This window comes from Panulirus ornatus, chromosome 73, assembly GCF_036320965.1.
Source record: "Panulirus ornatus isolate Po-2019 chromosome 73, ASM3632096v1, whole genome shotgun sequence".
Taxonomy (NCBI): domain Eukaryota; kingdom Metazoa; phylum Arthropoda; class Malacostraca; order Decapoda; family Palinuridae; genus Panulirus; species Panulirus ornatus.
In genome coordinates, this window is record NC_092296.1 from 12,154,809 (window position 1) to 12,174,295 (window position 19,487).

General features: G+C 41.7%; 1 protein-coding gene across 1 annotated transcript in view; it reads left to right on the top strand.

Moving 5' to 3' along the window:
* The window catches only part of spn-E (spindle E), a 504,859-nt gene that overhangs the window by 457,660 nt on the left and 27,712 nt on the right, over nt 1-19,487 (top strand). Inside the window, exon 17 of the mRNA XM_071660992.1 lies at nt 17,478-17,620. Coding sequence (XP_071517093.1) covers nt 17,478-17,620 — 143 coding nt within the window. The remainder of the gene's footprint in view (nt 1-17,477; nt 17,621-19,487) is intronic.

Here is a 19,487-nt window from a genome sequence, read left to right on the forward strand (position 1 = left end):
ACATATATATACACACACAGACATACATATATACCCATGTACATAATTTATACTGTCTGCCTTTACTCATTCCCATCGCTACCCCGCCACACATGCAATAACAACACCCTCCTCCCTCATGTGTGCGAGGTAGCGCTAGTAAAAGACAAAAAAGGCCCCATTCGTTCACACTCAGTCTCTAGCTGTCATGTAATAATGCAACAAAACCACAGCTCCCTTTCCACATCCAGGCCCCACAGAACTTTCCATGGTTTACCCCAGACGCCTCACATGCCCTGGTTCAATCCATTGACAGCAAGTTGAACCCAGTATACCACATGGTTCCAATTCACTCTATTGCTTGCACGCCTTTTTCCCTCCTGCATGTTCAGGACCTGAACACTCAAAATATTTTCACTCCATCTTTCCACCTCCAATTCGGTCTCCCACTTCTCCTCGTTCCCTCCACCTCTGACACATACATCCTCTTGGTCAATCTTTCCTCACTCTTTCTGTCCATGTGACCAAACCATTTCAAAACACCCTCTTCTGCTCTCTCAACCACACTCTTTTTATTGCCACACATCTCTTTTACCCTATTATTACTTACTCGATCAAACCACCTCACACCACATATTGTCCTCAAACACCTCATTTCCAATACATCCACCCTCCTGCGCACAACTCTATCCATAGCCCACGCCACGCAACCATATAACATTGTTGAAAATACTATTCCTTCAAACATACCTAATTTTGCTTTCTGAGATAATGTTCTCGACTTCCAAGCTTTCTTCAAGGCTCCCAGGATTTTCACACCCTCCCCCACCCTATGATTCACTTCCGCTCTCCTGGTTCCATCCGCTGCCAAATCCACTCCTAGATATCTAAAACACTTCACTTCCTCCAGTTTTTCTCCATTCAAACTTACCTACCAATTTGCTTGACCCTCAACCCTACTGTATCTAATAACCTTACTCTTATTCACATTTACTCTAAACTTTCTTCTTTTGCACACTTTACCAAACTCAGTCACTAGCTTCTGCAGTTTCTCATATGTATCAGCCACCAGCGCTGTATCATCAGCGAACAACAACTGACTCACTTCCCAAGCTCTCTCATCCACAACAGACTGCATACTTGCCCCTCTTTCCAAAACTCTTGCATTCACCTCCCTTACAACCCCAATCATAAACAAATTAAACAACCATGGAGACATCACACACCCCTTCCGCAAACCAACATTCACTGAGAACCAATCACTTTCTTCTCTTCCTACACGTACACATGTCTTACATCCTCGATAAAAACTTTTCACTGCTTCTAACAACTTGCCACCCACACCATATTTTCTTAATACCTTCCATAGAGCATCTCTATCAACTCTTATCATATGCCTTTTCCAGATCCATAAATGCTACATACAAATCCACTTGCTTTTCTAAGTATTTCTCACATATATTCTTCAAAGCAAACACCTGATCCACACATCCTCTACCACTTCTGAAACCACACTGCTCTTCCCCAATCTGATGCTCTGTACATTCCTTCACCCTCTCAATCAATATCCTCCCATATAATTTCCCAGGAATACTCAACAAACTTATACCTCTGTAACTTAAGCACTCACTCTTATCCCCTTTGCCATTATACAATGGCACTATGCAAGCATTCCGCCAATCCTCAGGCACCTCACCATGAATTGTACATACATTGAATAACCTTACCAACCAGTCAACAATACAGTCACCCCCTTATTTAATAAATTCCACTGCATTACCATCCAAACCCGCTGCCTTGCCGGCTTTCATCTTCCGCAAAGCTTTTGCTATCTCTTTTCTGTTTTCCGAATCATTTTCCCTAACCCTCTCACTTTGCACACCACCTCGACCAAAACACCCTATATCTGCCACTTTATCATCAAACACATTCAACAAACCTTCAAAATACTCACTCCATCTCCTTCTCTTATCACCACTACTTGTTATCACCTCCCCATTAGCCCCCTTCACTGAAGTTCCCATTTGTTCCCTTGTCTTACGCACTTTATTTATCTCCTTCCAAAACATCTTTTTATTCTCCCTAAAATCTAATGATACTCTCTCACCCCATCTCTCATTTGCCATCTTTTTCACCTCTTGCACCTTTCTCTTGTCCTCCTGCCTCTTTCTTTTATACATCTCCCACTCATTTGCATTATTTTCCTGTAAAAATCATCCAAATGCCTTTCTGTTCTCTTTCACTAATAATCTCTCTTCTTCATCCCACCACTCACTACCCTTTCTGATCTGCCCACCTCCCACTCTTCTCATGCCACAAGCATCTTTTCCGCAAGCCATCACTGCTTCCCTAAATACATCCCATTCCTCCTCCACTCCATTTACGTCCTTTGTTCTCACCTTTTTCCATTCTGTATTCAGTCTCTCCTGGTACTTCCTCACACAAGTCTCCTTCCCAAGCTCACTTACTCTCACCACTCTCTTCACCTCAACATTCTCTCTTCTTTTCTGAAAACCTCTACAAATCTTCACCTTTATCTCCACAAGATAATGATCAGACATCCCTCCAATTGCACCTGTCAGCACATTAACATCCAAAGGTCTCTCTTTCGTCTGCATATCAATTAACGCGTATTCCAATAATGCTCTCTGGCCATGTCTCCTACTTACATACGTATACTTATGTATATCTCTCTTTTTAAACCAGGTATCCCCAATCACTAGTCCTTTTTCAGCACATAAATCTACAAGCTCTTCACAATTTCCATTTACAACACTGAACACCCCATGTATAACAATTATTCCCTCAACTGCCACATTACTCACCTTTGCATTCAAATCACCCATCACTATAACCTAGTCTCGTGCATTAAAACCACTAACACACTGATTCAGCTGCTTCCAAAACACTTACCTCTCATGATCTTTCTTCTCATGCCCAGGTGTATATGCACCAATAATCACCCATCTCTCTGCATCAACTTTCAGTTTACCCCTATTAATCTAGAGTTTACTTTCTTACACTCTATCACATACTCCCACCACTCCTGTTTCAGGAGTAGTGCTACTCCTTCCCTTGCTCTTCTCCTCTCACTAACCCCTGACTTTACTCCCAAGACATTCCCAAACCACTCTTCCCCTTTACCCTTGAGCTTCGTTTCACTCAGAGGCAAAACATCCAGGTTCCTTTCCTCAAACATACTTCCTATATGTCCTTTCTTCTCATCTTGGTTACATCCACACACATTTAGACACCCCAATCTGAGCCTTCGAGGAGGATGAGCACTCCCCGGGTGACTCCTTCGTCTGTTTCCCCTTTTAGAAAGTTAAAATACAAGGAGTGGAGGGTTTCTGGCCCCCTGCTCCCGTCCTCTTTATTCGCCTTCTACGACACGTGAGGAATGCGTGGGAAGTATTCTTTCTCCCCTATCCCCAGGGATATATATATATATATATATATATATATATATATATATATATATATATATATATATATATATATACATATATATATAGATATATTTTTTTTTTTTTTGCTTTGTCGCTGTCTCCCGCGTTTGCGAGGTAGCGCAAGGAAACAGACGAAAGAAATGGCCCTACCCACCCCCATACACATGCCTTGATTCAATCCACTGACAGCACGTCAACCCCGGTATACCACATCGCTCCAATTCACTCTATTCTTTCCCTCCTTTCACCCTCCTGCATGTTCAGGCCCCGATCACACAAAATCTTTTTCACTCCATCTTTCCACCTCCAATTTGGTCTCCCTCTTCTCCTCGTTCCCTCCACCTCCGACACATATATCCTCTTGGTCAATCTTTCCTCACTCATTCTCTCCATGTGACCATACCATTTCAAAACACCCTCTTCTGCTCTCTCAACCACGCTCTTTTTATTTCCACACATCTCTCTTACCCTTACGTTACTTACTCGATCAAACCACCTAACACCACACATTGTCCTCAAACATCTCATTTCCAGCACATTCATCCTCCTGCGCACAACTCTATCCATAGTCCACACCTCGCAACCATACAACATTGTTGGAACCACTATTCCTTCAAACATACCCATTTTTGCTTTCTGAGATAATGTTCTCGACTTCCACACATTCTTCAAGGCTCCCAGGATTTTCGCCCCCTCCCCCACCCTATGGTTCACTTCCGCTTCCATGGTTCCATCCGCTGCCAGATCCACTCCCAGATATCTAAAACACTTTACTTCCTCCAGTTTTTCTCCATTCAAACTTACCTCCCAATTGACTTGACCCTCAACCCTACTGTACCTAATAACCTTGTTCTTATTTACATTTTCCCTTAACTTTCTTCTTTCACACACTTTACCAAACTCTGTCACTAGCTTCTGCAGTTTCTCACATGAATCAGCCACCAGGGCTGTATCATCAGCGAACAACAACTGACTCACTTCCCAAGCTCTCTCATCCACAACAGACTTCATTCTTGCCCCTCTTTCCAAAACTCTTGCATTCACCTCCCTAACAACCCCATCCATAAACAAATTAAACAACCATGGAGACATCACACACCCCTGCCGCAAACCTACATTCACTGAGAACCAATCACTTTCCTCTCTTCTTACACGTACACATGCCTTACATCCTCAATAAAAACTTTCACTGCTTCCAACAACTTGCAACCCACACCATATATTCTTAATACCTTCCACACAGCATCTCTATCAACTCTATCATATGCCTTCTCCTGATCCATAAATGCTACATACAAATCCATTTGCTTTTCTAAGTATTTCTCACATTCTTCAAAGCAAACACCTGATCCACACATCCTCTACCACTTCTGAAACCACACTGCTCTTCCCCAATCTGATGCTCTGTACATGCCTTCACCCTCTCAATCAATACCCTCCTATATAATTTACCAGGAATACTCAACAAACTTATACCTCTGTAATTTGAGCACTCACTCTTATCCCCTTTGCCTTTGTACAATGGCACTATGCACGCATTCCGCCAATCCTCAGGCACCTCACCATGAATCATACATACATTAAATAACCTTACCAACCAGTCAACAATACAGTCACCCCCTTTTTTAATAAATTCCACTGCAATACCATCCAAACCTGCTGCCTTGCCAGCTTTCATCTTCCGCAAAGCTTTTACTACCTCTTCTCTGTTTACCAAATCATTTTCCCCAACCCTCTCACTTTGCACACCTCCTCGACCAAGACACCCTATATCTGCTACTCTATCATCAAACACATTCAACAAACCTTCCAAATACTCACTCCATCTCCTTCTCACATCACCACTACTTGTTATCACCTCCCCATTTGCGCCCTTCACTGAAGTTCCCATTTGCTCCCTTGTCTTACGCACTTTATTTACCTCCTTCCAGAACATCTTTTTATTCTCCCTAAAATTTAATGATACTCTCTCACCCCAACTCTCATTTGCCCTCTTTTTCACCTCTTGCACCTTTCTCTTCACCTCCTGTCTCTTTCTTTTATACATCTCCCACTCAATTGCATTTTTTCCCTGCAAAAATCGTCCAAATGCCTCTCTCTTCTCTTTCACTAATAATCTTACTTCTTCATCCCACCACTCAGTACCCTTTCTAATCAACCCACCTCCCACACTTCTCATGCCACAAGCATCTTTTGCGCAATCCATCACTGAGTCCCTAAATACATCCCATTCCTGCCCCACTCCCCTTACTTCCATTGTTCTCACCTTTTCCATTCTGTACTCAGTCTCTCCTGGTACTTCCTGACACAAGTCTCCTTCCAAAGGTCACTTACTCTCACCACCCTCTTCACCCCAACATTCACTCTTCTTTTCCGAAAACCCATACAAATCTTCACCTTAGCCTCCATAAGATAATGATCAGACATCCCTCCAGTTGCACCTCTCAGCACATTTACATCCAAGAGTCTCTCTTTCGTGCGCCTGTCAATTAACACGTAATCCAATAATGCTCTCTGGCCATCTCTCCTACTTACATACTTACTTACGTGTCGTAGAAGGCGACTAGAGAGGATGGGAGCGGGGGGCCAGAAATCCTCCCCTCTGTATTTTTAACTTTCTAAAAAAAAAAAAAAAAGGGAAACAGAAGGAGTCCCTCGGTGAGTGCTCATCCTCCTCGTAGACTCAGGTTGGGGTGTCTAAATGTGTGTGGATGTAACCAAGATGTGAAAAAGGGAGAGATAGGTAGTATGTTTGAGGAAAGGAACCTGGATGTTTTGGCTCTGAGTGAAACGAAGCTCAAGGGTAAAGGGGAAGAGTGGTTTGGGAATTTCTTGGGAGTAAAGTCAGGGGTTAGTGAGAGGACAAGAGCAAGGGAAGGAGTAACAGTACTCCTGAAACAGGAGTTGTGGGAGTATGTGAAAGAATGTAAGAAAGTAAATTCTCGATTATTATGAGTAAAACTGAAAGTTGATGGAGAGAGATGGGTGATTATTGGTTCATATGCACCTGGGCATGACAAGAAAGATCATGAGAGGCAAGTGTTTTGGGAGCAGCTGAATGAATGTGTTAGTGGTTTTGATACACGAGACCGGGTTATAGTGATGGGTGATTTGAATGCAAAGGTGAGTAATGTGGCAGTTGAGGGAATAATTGGTATACATGGGGTGTTCAGTGTTGTAAATGGAAATGGTGAAGAGCTTGTAGATTTCTGTGCTGAAAAAGGACTGGTGATTGGGAATACCTGGTTTAAAAAGCGAGATATACATAAGTATACGTATGTAAGTAGGAGAGATGGCCAGAGAGCGTTATTGGATTACGTGTTAATTGACAGGTGGGCGAAAGAGAGACTTTTGAATGTTAATGTGCTGAGAGGTGCAACTGGAGGGATGTCTGATCATTATCTTGTGGAGGCTAAGGTGAAGATTTGTATGGGTTTTCAGAAAAGAAGAGTGAATGTTAGGGTGAAGAGGGTGGTGAGAGTAAGTGAGCTTGGGAAGGAGACTTGTGGGAGGAAGTATCAGGAGAGACCGAGTACAGAATGGAAAAAGGTGAGAACAATGGGAGTCGGGGAGGAATGGGATGTATTTAGGGAATCAGTGATGGATTGTGGAAAAGATTCTTGTGGCATGAGAAGAGTGGGAGGTGGGTTGATTAGAAAGGGTAGTGGGTGGTGGGATGAAGAAGTAAGATTATTAGTGAAAGAGAAGAGAGAGGCATTTGGACGATTTTTGCAGGGAAAAAATGCAATTGAGTGGGAGATGTATAAAAGAAAGTGACAGGAGGTCAAGAGAAAGGTGGAAGAGGTGAAAAAGAGGGCAAATGAGAGTTGGGGTGAGAGAGTATCATTAAATTTTAGGGAGAATAAAAAGATGTTCTGGAAGGAGGTAAATAAAGTGCGTAAGACAAGGGAGCAAATGGGAACTTCAGTGAAGGGCGCAAGTGGGGAGGTGATAACAAGTAGTGGTGATGTGAGAAGGAGATGGAGTGAGTATTTTGAAGGTTTGTTGAATGTGTTTGATATATATATATATATATATATATATATATATATATATATATATATATATATATATATATATATATATATATATATATATATATTATCCCTGGGGATAGGGGAGAAAGAATACTTCCCACGTATTCCCTGCGTGTCTTAGAAGGCGACTAAAAGGGAAGGGAGCATGAGGCTGGAAATCCTCCCCTCTCGTGTTTTTTTTTAATTTTCCAAAAGAAGGAACAGAGAAGGGGGCCAGGTGAGGATATTCCCTCAAAGGCCCAGTCCTCTGTTCTTAACGCTACCTCGCTATCGCGGGAAATGGCGAATAGTATGAAAAAAAAAATATATATATATATTATATATATATATATATATATATATATATATATATATATATATATATATATATATATATATATATATATGTTTAATTTGTTTATGGATGGGGTTGTTAGGGAGGTGAATGCAAGAGTTTTGGAAAGAGGGGCAAGTATGAAGTCTGTTGGGGATGAGAGAGCTTGGGAAGTGAGTCAGTTGTTGTTTGCTGATGATACAGCGCTGGTGGCTCACTTATGTGAGAAACTGCAGAAGCTGGTGACTGAGTTTGGTAAAGTGTGTGAAAGAAGAAAGTTAAGAGTAAATGTGAATAAGAGCAATGTTATTAGGTACAGTAGGGTTGAGAGTCAATTCAATTGGGAGGTAAGTTTGAATGGAGAAAAACTGGAGGAATTAAAGTGTTTTAGATATCTGGGAGTGGATCTGGCAGCGGATGGAACCATGGAAGTGGAAGTGAATCATAGGGTGGGGGAGGGGGCGAAAATCCTGGGAGCCTTGAAGAATGTGTGGAAGTTGAGAACATTATCTCGGAAAGCAAAAATGGGTATGTTTGAAGGAATAGTGGTTCCAACAATGTTGTATGGTTGCGAGGCATGGGCTATGGATAGAGTTGTGCGCAGGAGGGTGGATATGCTGGAAATGAGATGTCTGAGGACAATGTGTGGTGTGAGGTGGTTTGATCGAGTAAGTAATGTAAGGGTAAGAGAGATGTGTGGAAATAAAAAGAGCATGGTTGAGAGAGCAGAAGAGGGTGTTTTGAAATGGTTTGGGCACATGGAGACAATGAGTGAGGAAAGATTGACCAAGAGGATATATGTGTTGGAGGTGGAGGGAACGAGGAGAAGTGGGAGACCAAATTGGAGGTGGAAAGATGGAGTGAAAAAGATTTTGTGTGATCGGGGCCTGAACATGCAGGAGGGTGAAAGGAGGGCAAGGAATAGAGTGAATTGGATCGATGTGGTATACTGGGGTTGACGTGCTGTCAATGGGTTGAATCAGGGCATGTGAAGTGTCTGGGGTAAACCATGGAAAGCTGTGTAGGTATGTATATTTGCGTGTGTGGACGTGTATGTATATACATGTGTATGGGGGTGGGTTGGGCCATTTCTTTCGTCTGTTTCCTTGCGCTACCTCGCATACACGGGAGACAGCGGCAAAAAAAAAAGAAAAAATATATATATATATATATATATATATATATATATATATATATATATATATATATATATATATATATATATATCTTTTCTTTCAAACTATTCGCCATTTCCCGCATTACCGAGGCAGCGTTAAGAACAGAGAACTGGGCCTTTGAGGAAATATCCTCTCCTGGCCCCCTTCTCTGTTCCTTCTTTTGTATAGGGGAGAAAGAATACTTCCCACGTATTCCCTGCGTGTCGTAGAAGGCGACTAAAAGGGGAGGGAGCAGGGGGCTGGAAATACTCCCCTCTCATTATTTTTTTTTTAATTTTCCAAAAGAAGGAAGGATATCTATATATATATATATATATATATATATATATATATATATATATATATATATATATATATATGTATATATATATATTTATATATATATATATATTTCTTTCTTTCTTTCAAACTATTCGCCATTTCCCGCATTAGCGAGGTAGCGTTAAGAACAGAGGACTGGGCCTTTGAGGGAATACCCTCACCTGGCCGAATTCTCTGTTCCTTCTTTTGGAAAAAAAAAATATTATATGGGAGGGTATTGATTGAGAGGGTGAAGGCATGTACAGAGCATCAGATTGGGGAAGAGCAGTGTGGTTTCAGAAGTGGTAGAGGATGTGTGGATCAGGTGTTTGCTTTGAAGAATGTATGTGAGAAATACTTAGAAAAGCAAATGGATTTGTATGTAGCATGTATGGATCTGGAGAAGGCATATGATAGAGTTGATAGAGATGCTCTGTGGAAGATATTAAGAATATATGGTGTGGGAGGCAAGTTGTTAGAAGCAGTGTAAAGTTTTTATCGAGGATGTAAGGCATGTGTACGTGTAGGAAGAGAGGAAAGTGATTGGTTCTCAGTGAATGTAGGTTTGCGGCAGGGGTGTGTGATGTCTCCATGGTTGTTTAATTTGCTTATGGATGGGGCTGTTAGGGAGGTAAATGCAAGAGTCTTGGAAAGAGGGGCAAGTATGAAGTCTGTTGGGGATGAGAGAGCTTGGGAAGTGAGTCAGTTGTTGTTCGCTGATGATACATCGCTGGTGGCTGATTCATGTGAGAAACTGCAGAAACTGGTGACTGAGTTTGGTAAAGTGTGTGAAAGAAGAAAGTTAAGAGTAAATGTGAATAAGAGCAAGGTCATTAGGTACAGTAGGGTTGAGGGTCAAGTCAATTGGGAGGTAAGTTTGAATGGAGAAAAACTGGAGGAAGTAAAGTGTTCTAGATATCTGGGAGTGGATCTGGCAGCGAATGGAACCATGGAAGCGGAAGTAAATCATAGGGTGGGGGAGGGGGCGAAAATCCTGGGAGCCTTGAAGAATGTGTGGAAGTCGAGAACATTATCTCGGAAAGCAAAAATGGGTATGTTTGAAGGAATAGTGGTTCCAACAATGTTGTATGGTTGCGAGGCGTGGGCTATGGATAGAGTTGTGCGCAGGAGGATGGATGTGCTGGAAATGAGATGTTGGAGGACAATGTGTGGTGTGAGGTGGTTTGATCAAGTAAGTAACGTAAGGGTAAGAGAGATGTGTGGAAATAAAAAGAGCGTGGTTGAGAGAGCAGAAGAGGGTATATGAAATGGTTTGGGCACATGGAGAGAATGAGTGAGGAAAGATTGACCAAGAGGATATGTGTGTCGGAGGTGGAGGGAACGAGGAGAAGTGGGAGACCAAATTGGAGGTGGAAAGATGGAGTGAAAAAGATTTTGTGTGATCGGGGCCTGAACATGCAGGAGGGTGAAAGGAGGGCAGGGAATAGAGTGAATTGGATCGATGTGGTATACCGGGGTTGACGTGGTGTCAGTGGATTGAATCGGGGCATGTGAAGCGTCTGGGGTAAACCATGGAAAGCTGTGTAGGTATGTATATTTGCGTGTGTGGACGTATGTATATACATGTGCATGGGGGTGTGTTGGGCCATTTCTTTCGTCTCTTTCCTTGCGCTACCTCGCAAACGCGGTAGACAGCGACAAAGCAAAAAAAAGAAAAAAAATATATATATATGTATACATATGTACATAATTCATTCTTGCTGACTTTATTCACTTCTGCCACCACCCTGTCACTCATGAAATGACGACCCCCTACCCCGCACGCACGTGAGGTAGCGCTAGGAAAAGACAATGATGGCCACATTCATTCACACTCAGTCTCTAGCTGTCATGTATAATGCACCGAAAGCATAGCTCCCTTTCCACATCCAGGTCCCACAAAACTTTCTATGGTTTACCCCAGACACTTCATATTCCCTGGCTCAATCCATTAACAGCACATCAACCCTGATATACCTCATCTTTTAAATTCACTCTATTCCTGGCACGCCTTTAAGCCTCCTGCATGTTGAGGCCCCAATCGCTCAAAATCTTTTTCACTCCATCCTTCCACCTCCAATTTGGTTTCCCACTTCTCCTCGTTCCCTCCACTCTCACATATATATCCTCTCTGTCAATCTTTCCTCACTCATTTTCTCCATGTGACCAAATCATTTTAATACACCCTCTTCTGTTCTCTCAACCACACTCTTTTTATTACCACACATCTCTCTTACCCTTTCATTACTTACTCGATCAAACCATCTCACACTATATATATATTGTCTTTAAACATCTCATTTCCAATAACTCCACCCTCCTCTGCACAGTCCTATCTATAGCCCACGCCTTACAGCTATATAATATTGCTGGAACCGCTATTCCTTCAAACCTACCCATTTTTGCTTTCCAAGATAATGTTTTTGCCTTCCACACATTTTTTAATGCCCCCAGAACTTTCACCTTCTCCTCCACTTTGTGACTCTCTTCCACTTCAATAGTCCCATCCTCTGCCAAATCCACTCCCAGTTATCTAAAACACTTAACTTCCTCCAGTTTTTCTCCATTCAAACTTACCTCCCAATTGACTTGTCCCTCGACCCTACTGTACCTGATAACGTTGCTCTTATTCACATATACTCTCAGCTTTCTTCTTTTACACACTTTACCAAACTCAGTCACCAGCTTCTGCAGTTTCTCACCCAAATCAGCGACCAGTGCTATATCATCAGCGAAGAACAACTGACTCATTTCCCCAGCCTTCTCATCCACAACAGACTGCATACTTGCCCCTCTCTCCAAAACTCTTGCATTCCCCTCCCTAACAACCCCATCCATAAACTAATTAAATATCCATGAAAACATCACGCATCCCTGCCACAAACCATCATTCACTGAAAACCAATCAATTTCCTCTTTTCCTACCCGTACACATGCCTTATATACTCGATAAAAACTTTTCACTGCTTCTAGCAGTATATACTCTTAGTACTTTTCACAGAGCATCTCTATCAACTCTATCATATGCTGTCTCCAGATCTATAAATGCTACATACAAATCCTTTTGTTTTCTTTATGTATTTCTCAAATACATTCTTTAAAGCAAACACCTGATCCGCTCATCCTCTACCACTTCTGAAACCACACTGCTCTTCCCCAGTCTGATGGTCTGTACATGCCTTCACCCTCTCAGTCAATACCCTCCCATATAATTTCCCAGGAATACTCAACAAACTTACACCTCTGTAATTTGAACACTCACCTTTATCCCCTTTGCCTTTTTTCCATGGCACTATGCAAGCATTCTGCCAATCCTCAGGCACTTCAACATGAGCCATACATACATTGAATATCCTCACCAACCAGTCAACAACACCGTCATCCCCTTTTTTAATAAATTCCACTGCAATACCAACCACACCTGCCGCCTTGCAAGCTTTCATCTTCCATAAAGATTTTACTACCTCTTATCTGTTTACCAAATAAATCTCCCTGACCTTTTCACCTCTCACACCACCTCAACCTATATCTGCCACTGTATCATCTAACACATTCAATAAACCTTCAAAATACTCACTCCATCTCCTTGTCACATCACCACTACTTGTTCTACCTCCCCATTAGACCCCTTCACTGGTATTCCTATTTGTTCTCTTGTCTTATTCACTTTATTTACCTCCTTCCAAAACATCTTTTTGTTCTCCCTAAAATTTAATGATACTCTCTCACCCCAACTCTCATTTGCCGTCTTTTTTTATCTCTTGCACCTTTCTCTTGACCTCCTGCCTCTTTCTTTTATACTTTTCCCAGTCATTCGCACTGTTTCCCTACAAAAATTTGTCCAAATGCCTCTTTCTTTCACTAATAATCTTATTTCTTTGTCCCACTACTCACTGCCCTTTGTAAACTGCCCACCTCCCATGCTTCTCATGGTACAATCATCTTTTGCGCAAGCCATCACTGCTTCCCTAAGTACATCCCATTCCTCCCCCACAAATTAACATGTCCATATATATACATATACCTACAGAGACATAAGCATATATGCCCATGTACATACTCATACTTGCTTGCCTTCATCTATTCCTTTCGCTACCTCACCTCACAGGAAATCGCATCGCTACCCCCTGCTCCAGCGAGGTAGTGCCAGGAAAACAGACAAAAAGGCCACATTTGTTCACACTCAGTGTCTAGCTGTCATGTGTAATGCACCAAAACCACTGCTCCCTATCTACATCCAGGCCCCATAGACCTTCCAGTGGTTTACCCCAAATGCTCAAATGTTGTCAGGCCATTGACAACACTTTGACCCCAGTATACCACATCATTGCAGTTCACTCTATTCCTTGTACACCTCTCACCTTCCTGTATGTTCAATCCCCAAGCGCTCAAAATCTTTTCCACTCCATCCTTCCACCTCCAATTTGGTCTTTTGCTTTTCGTTGTTCCCTTCACCTTTGATGCATATATCCTCATTGTCAATTTTTCCTCACTAATTCTCCCCATATGCCCAGACCATTTCAACACACCCTCTTCTGCTCTCTCAACCACACTCTTTGTACTTCCATGCATCTCTCTTACCCTTTCATTACTTACTTGATCAATCCACCTCACACCACATATTGTCCTCATACATTTTATATCCAACACATCCACTCCCTCTGTACAACCCTATCTATAGCTCATGTCTTACAACCATATAACATTGAACTACTGTTCCTTCAAACATACCCACTTTTGCTCTCCAAGATAATTTGCTCTCTTTCCACACATTCTTCATCACTCCCTGAACCTTCTCTCCCTCTTCCACCCAGCGACTCACTTCTGCCTCCATGGTTCCATCCACCACTAAGTCCACTCCCAGATATCTAAAGCACTTCACTTCCTCCAATTCGTCTCCTTTCACACACTCTCCAAACTCAGTCACCAGTCTCTACAGTTTCTCACCCAAATCAACCACCAGAGTAAGGTTTTACTGAATTCAGCTTGCTTAAGGTTACACTACAAGTGAAAACTCTCCCTTGGAGAGGATGAATCATTGGCAGTGCAGGTTTCTCAAAGAACTTTCACTCCAAAAGAGTTTACATTTCCCTGCTACTAGAAGTAGTAGCCTGGGCCTTTAGGTATCTTTTGAAAGGTTATGTATAACACCATGGCTGTACGATAGAAAAAGATTAGGGTATCACCTATATATTACCATTTTGTAAAGGCAGGTTATACAAAGATGAGTGTTTGAATAACAGAAGTGTAAGTGTGTTGGGTGTGCTATGCTAATTGTATGGAAGAGTGGTGATTGAGAGGGTGTTGGCATGCACATAGCATCAGACTGGGGAAGACCAATGTGGTTTCTGGTCATCAAGGAGATGGTTGAAGAATGTGCGTGAGAATTACTTAAACAAAAGGGTTTATATGTGGCATATATATATATAGGTGAAAAGTTTTTATCGAGGATGTAAGGCATGTGTACGTGTAGGAAGAGAGGAAAGTGATTGGTTCTCATTGAATGTAGGTTTGCGGCAGGGTTGTGTGATGTCTCCATGGTTGTTTAATTTGTTTATGGATGGGGTTATTAGGGAGGTGAATGCAAGAGTTTTGGAAAGAGGGGCAAGTATGAAGTCTGTTGGGGATGAGAGAGCTTGGGAAGTGAGTCAGTTGTTGTTCGCTGATGATACAGCGCTGGTGGCTGATTCATGTGAGAAACTGCAGAAGCTGGTGACTGAGTTTGGTAAAGTGTGTGAAAGAAGAAAGTTGAAAGTAAATGTGAATAAGAGCAAGGTTATTAGGTACAGTAGGGTTGAGGGTCAAGTCAATTGGGAGGTGAGTTTGAATGGAGAAAAACTGGAGGAAGTGAAGTGTTTTAGATATCTGGGAGTGGATCTGGCAGCGGATGGAACCATGGAAGCGGAAGTGGATCATAGGGTGGGGGAGGGGGCGAAAATTCTGGGAGCCTTGAAGAATGTGTGGAAGTCGAGAACATTATCTCGGAAAGCAAAAATGAGTATGTTTGAAGGAATAGTGGTTCCAACAATGTTGTATGGTTGCGAGGCGTGGGCTATGGATAGAGTTGTGCGCAGGAGGATGGATGTGCTGGAAATGAGATGTTTGAGGACAATGTGTGGTGTGAGGTGGTTTGATCGAGTAAGTAACGTAAGGGTAAGAGAGATGTGTGGAAATAAAAAGAGCGTGGTTGAGAGAGCAGAAGAGGGTGTTTTGAAATGGTTTGGGCACATGGAGAGAATGAGTGAGGAAAGATTGACCAAGAGGATATATGTGTCGGAGGTGGAGGGAACGAGGAGAAGAGGGAGACCAAATTGGAGGTGGAAAGATGGAGTGAAAAAGATTTTGTGTGATTGGGGCCTGAACATGCAGGAGGGTGAAAGGAGGGCAAGGAATAGAGTGAATTGGAGCGATGTGGTATACCGGGGTTGACGTGCTGTCAGTGGATTGAATCGGGGCATGTGAAGCGTCTGGGGTAAACCATGGAAAGCTGTGTAGGTATGTATATTTTGCGTGTGTGGACGTATGTATATACATGTGTATGGGGGTGGGTTGGGCCATTTCTTTCGTCTGTTTCCTTGTGCTACCTCGCAAACGCGGGAGACAGCGACAAAGCAAAAAAAAAAAAATATATATATATATATATATATATATATATATAGGTATGGAAAAAGCATTTGATAGTGTTGATAGTGATACTCTGTGGAAGATGTTGCAAATACAGTATATGGTGTGGTAGTTGGTAGAAGCAGTGCAATTTTTTATCAAGAAAGTGAGGCATGTGTGTAAGTTGATAGAGAGGAGAGTGAATAGTATCAAGTGAAAATGAATCTGTGGCAGGGATATGTGATGTCACCATGGCTGAGTAATCTGTAAATGGATGGGGTGGTGGGGGAGTTAAGTGCAAGTGTCTTGGGGAGATGGGTAAGTATGCAGTATGTTAGGGATGGAATAGGGGCTGGGAAGTGTGTCACATGTTGTTTGCTGGTGGCCTGGCACTGGTGGCAGATTTGGACTATAAACTGCTGCAACAGGTGTAAGAGTTTAGGAGAGCATGTGAAAAGAGAAAGTTAACTAAATATGAGTAAAAGTTTAGCCGTGGAGAGAGACAGGTTAGCTGGGGTGTGTGTTTGAATGGTGAAAATTTGAAGAATGAATGAAGCATTTTAGATACCTTGGAATGGATAAGGCAGCAAATAGTACCATAGAAGCAAAATTAAGTCAGAAGTAGGTCAAAATGGTGAAGGTCCTCTGACCAGTGGGGAGTATGTAGAAAGAGGACACTCTAGAGGGGAAGGTGAAGATAGGCCTGTTTTGATGTATATTTTTCCCAGCATTGTATTATGAATGGGAAGCATGGCTGAAGATGAGAATGTATGCAAGATGGGTGAATGTGTTGAAATTTAAATGTTTGAGAACTGCTTGTGGTGTGTGGAGGGTTGATCAAGAAAGAAATGATGGGGTATATGAGTGAGATGTGGCAGTGAGTATGGTTGAAAGAATTGAAGAGGATGTGCTGAAATTGTCTTGACAAATCAAGACATTGAGTGAGGGGAGGTTGACAAAGAGGATATATGTGTCAGAAGTGGAGGGGACAATAAGTGGAGCACCAAATTAAGGATAGAAGGATGTAGTGAATAAGTTTTTGAGTACTAGGGGTCTGAACATTCTAGAGGGTGTAAGGCTTTCATAGTATAGAGGGAATTGAAATGATATGGTATACAGAGGACTGAACCAGAGCATATAAAGTCGCTGAGGGAAATTATAGAAAGGTTTGTGGAACCTAGTGGTGGACATCGGACTGTGGTTTTGATGCATTACACATGACAGCTAGAGATTGGGTACTAGAATATGAGGTCATTTCTTCATCTGTTTCTGGCACTGTATCTGTCACTGCATGAAACGGTAAACAAATATTGGATTCTGCCTGCTTGTTGTTTCGTCACTTATGAGAAGCCATTTTTTAACAGGCCTTCATCATTGCCAGTAAACAGAGGAAGTTTAATCATATTGAGGACCTCTTCACTTCAGAGTACTCAAGCTTTTCCTTTCTCATGTGTGGAGTTGCAGGAGCTCCATAAAAGGTTTCCTGGGGGTCACATAATGATATAAAGATTTTCTATCACATACTATTGTTCATAAAATTGTCTTTTTTATATAGTTTCGATCCTCTTTATTGATAGTCTAATTACTTTCATTGGGTTTGATTTAATCTCCTTTTAAGGCTTTGCTGCGAGGACCTGACTCCCCACTTCGTATGAGATTCGTAGCACTCAGTCGTGCAGGGGGTTTTAAGAGTGTTAGAATAGCATCATCCTCTGTCAACTCTACACTCTTGGACCTGGAACCTCAAAATCCACATGACAGGTAAGAAATATCTCATATTGATAATATAAAGATTGGATTAATAGGATTCCATGTAATCCTGATTAATGATACATTCATTTTTTGATAACATCTACCAGGTTGATTCATTATCATAGTGGAAATTTGTTCCACACAGGAGTTACAGGAATTTATATTTATTAAAAGTATACTCAGTTTTTGTGGACAAAGAAAAACAGATGAATATACAGGATGATGAAAATGAGTTACAGAAGGCATTCTGATATGTGTACCTTGATGAAAACCAGCAAACTTTAGGACTGGAGCTACCCAAGTATCAAGTACATATCACTCGTTAGAAATCAAATAATGTTTCTTGCGAGCTTTGTGGTACAGTACTACATTCTGTTGAGCCCATATTTGCTAAGAGCATGGGCTGATAAGGTACTAGTTGAGTGAATATCAAATTTTGTTAAGAATTTCTTTAACAAAGTATTGAACTTTTTCCTTCACTTGTTCACTGTTTCCTGAGTTAGCAAGATACCACCATTCTTTCACACCCATTCTTTAGCCGTCATGTGTAATGCACCGAAACCACAAACCCCCGTCTACATCCAGGCCCCACAGACCTTTTTGTGGTTTCCCCCTAGTTGCTTCATATGCCTTGGTTCAGTGCTTTGACATGTTGCTCCATGTATAACACATTGCTCCAGTTCACTCTATCCTATTCATACATGTCACCTCCATGCATGTTCAGGCCCTGATTGCTCAGAATCTTATTCATTCCATCCTTCCATCATTCCCTCCTTATTTCCAGCCCATAGGACTCTCAACACTGCTCTTCTTATTGCCACTCCTCTCTCTTACCCTGTCATTACTTGTGTGACCAGCTCCCCACACAACATATATTGTCATCAAACATTTCACTTCCAGCACTGCACCTGCCTTACATATTCTTCTACATCCCATGGTTTGGATCCATACAACATTGTTAGGACTTTCATAGATTCAAATATACCCATTCTCCTCCCAGATAGTGACCTCTCTTTCTACACATTCCTTATGCTCCCATAACCTTTGCCCCTTCACCCATGTTATGACTCACCTCTGCATCTATGGTTCTATTCACTGCCACCCAACACTCCTCTAACACATGCCAGCTTGACTTCCTTAAACATCTACCATTGCTCATCCATTCCCCTCCCTTCATCTACTCTCATTGTTAGCCATTCTGTGCTCAAGCTGTCCTGGTTTCTTTTCTCATGAACTTTTCCAAGATCTCATATTTTATTCAGCCTCTTGTCACCCACATCTCCGTTTTTCTGAATCTTCACTCTTCCCTTCACCAGGTAATGATCGCACATGTGACCAGCTCACCTCTAAGCAAATTCACATCCAAAAGTCTCTCTTTTTCACACCTATGAAATACTACATAATCCAATAAAGCCCAGTTACCATCTTTCCTGTTCCACATACACTTTTGTATATCACTTGTTTTCCATCAGGAACAAGGGGTGTCTGACTTACAAGCATGTGACCTAAGAATACCCACATAGACAAGCTCCAAAATTTAATACACAATTTCTGTTCCATTATTGTACAATCAAGTACTTATACTTATGAACTACCAGACTGCATCTTTTTTAATAAGTCTTGCTTTATATGATGTTAACTAAATTTACTTCAGAATACAATATCAAATATGTTCTTACAGTCAGGTATTGGTATTTCCCCTTATTTTATGCGTTTCTCTATATTTTCCAACTTACCAACTGATCAGTGCATGAACAGGTCCATGAACCTTATCCCATATTTGATGGGGACCCATTTATTCCCAATCACCAATCCTTTTTAAACATTAATTCACAAGCTATATGTGTATGCATAAACATGTTGGGAAGAAAGAATT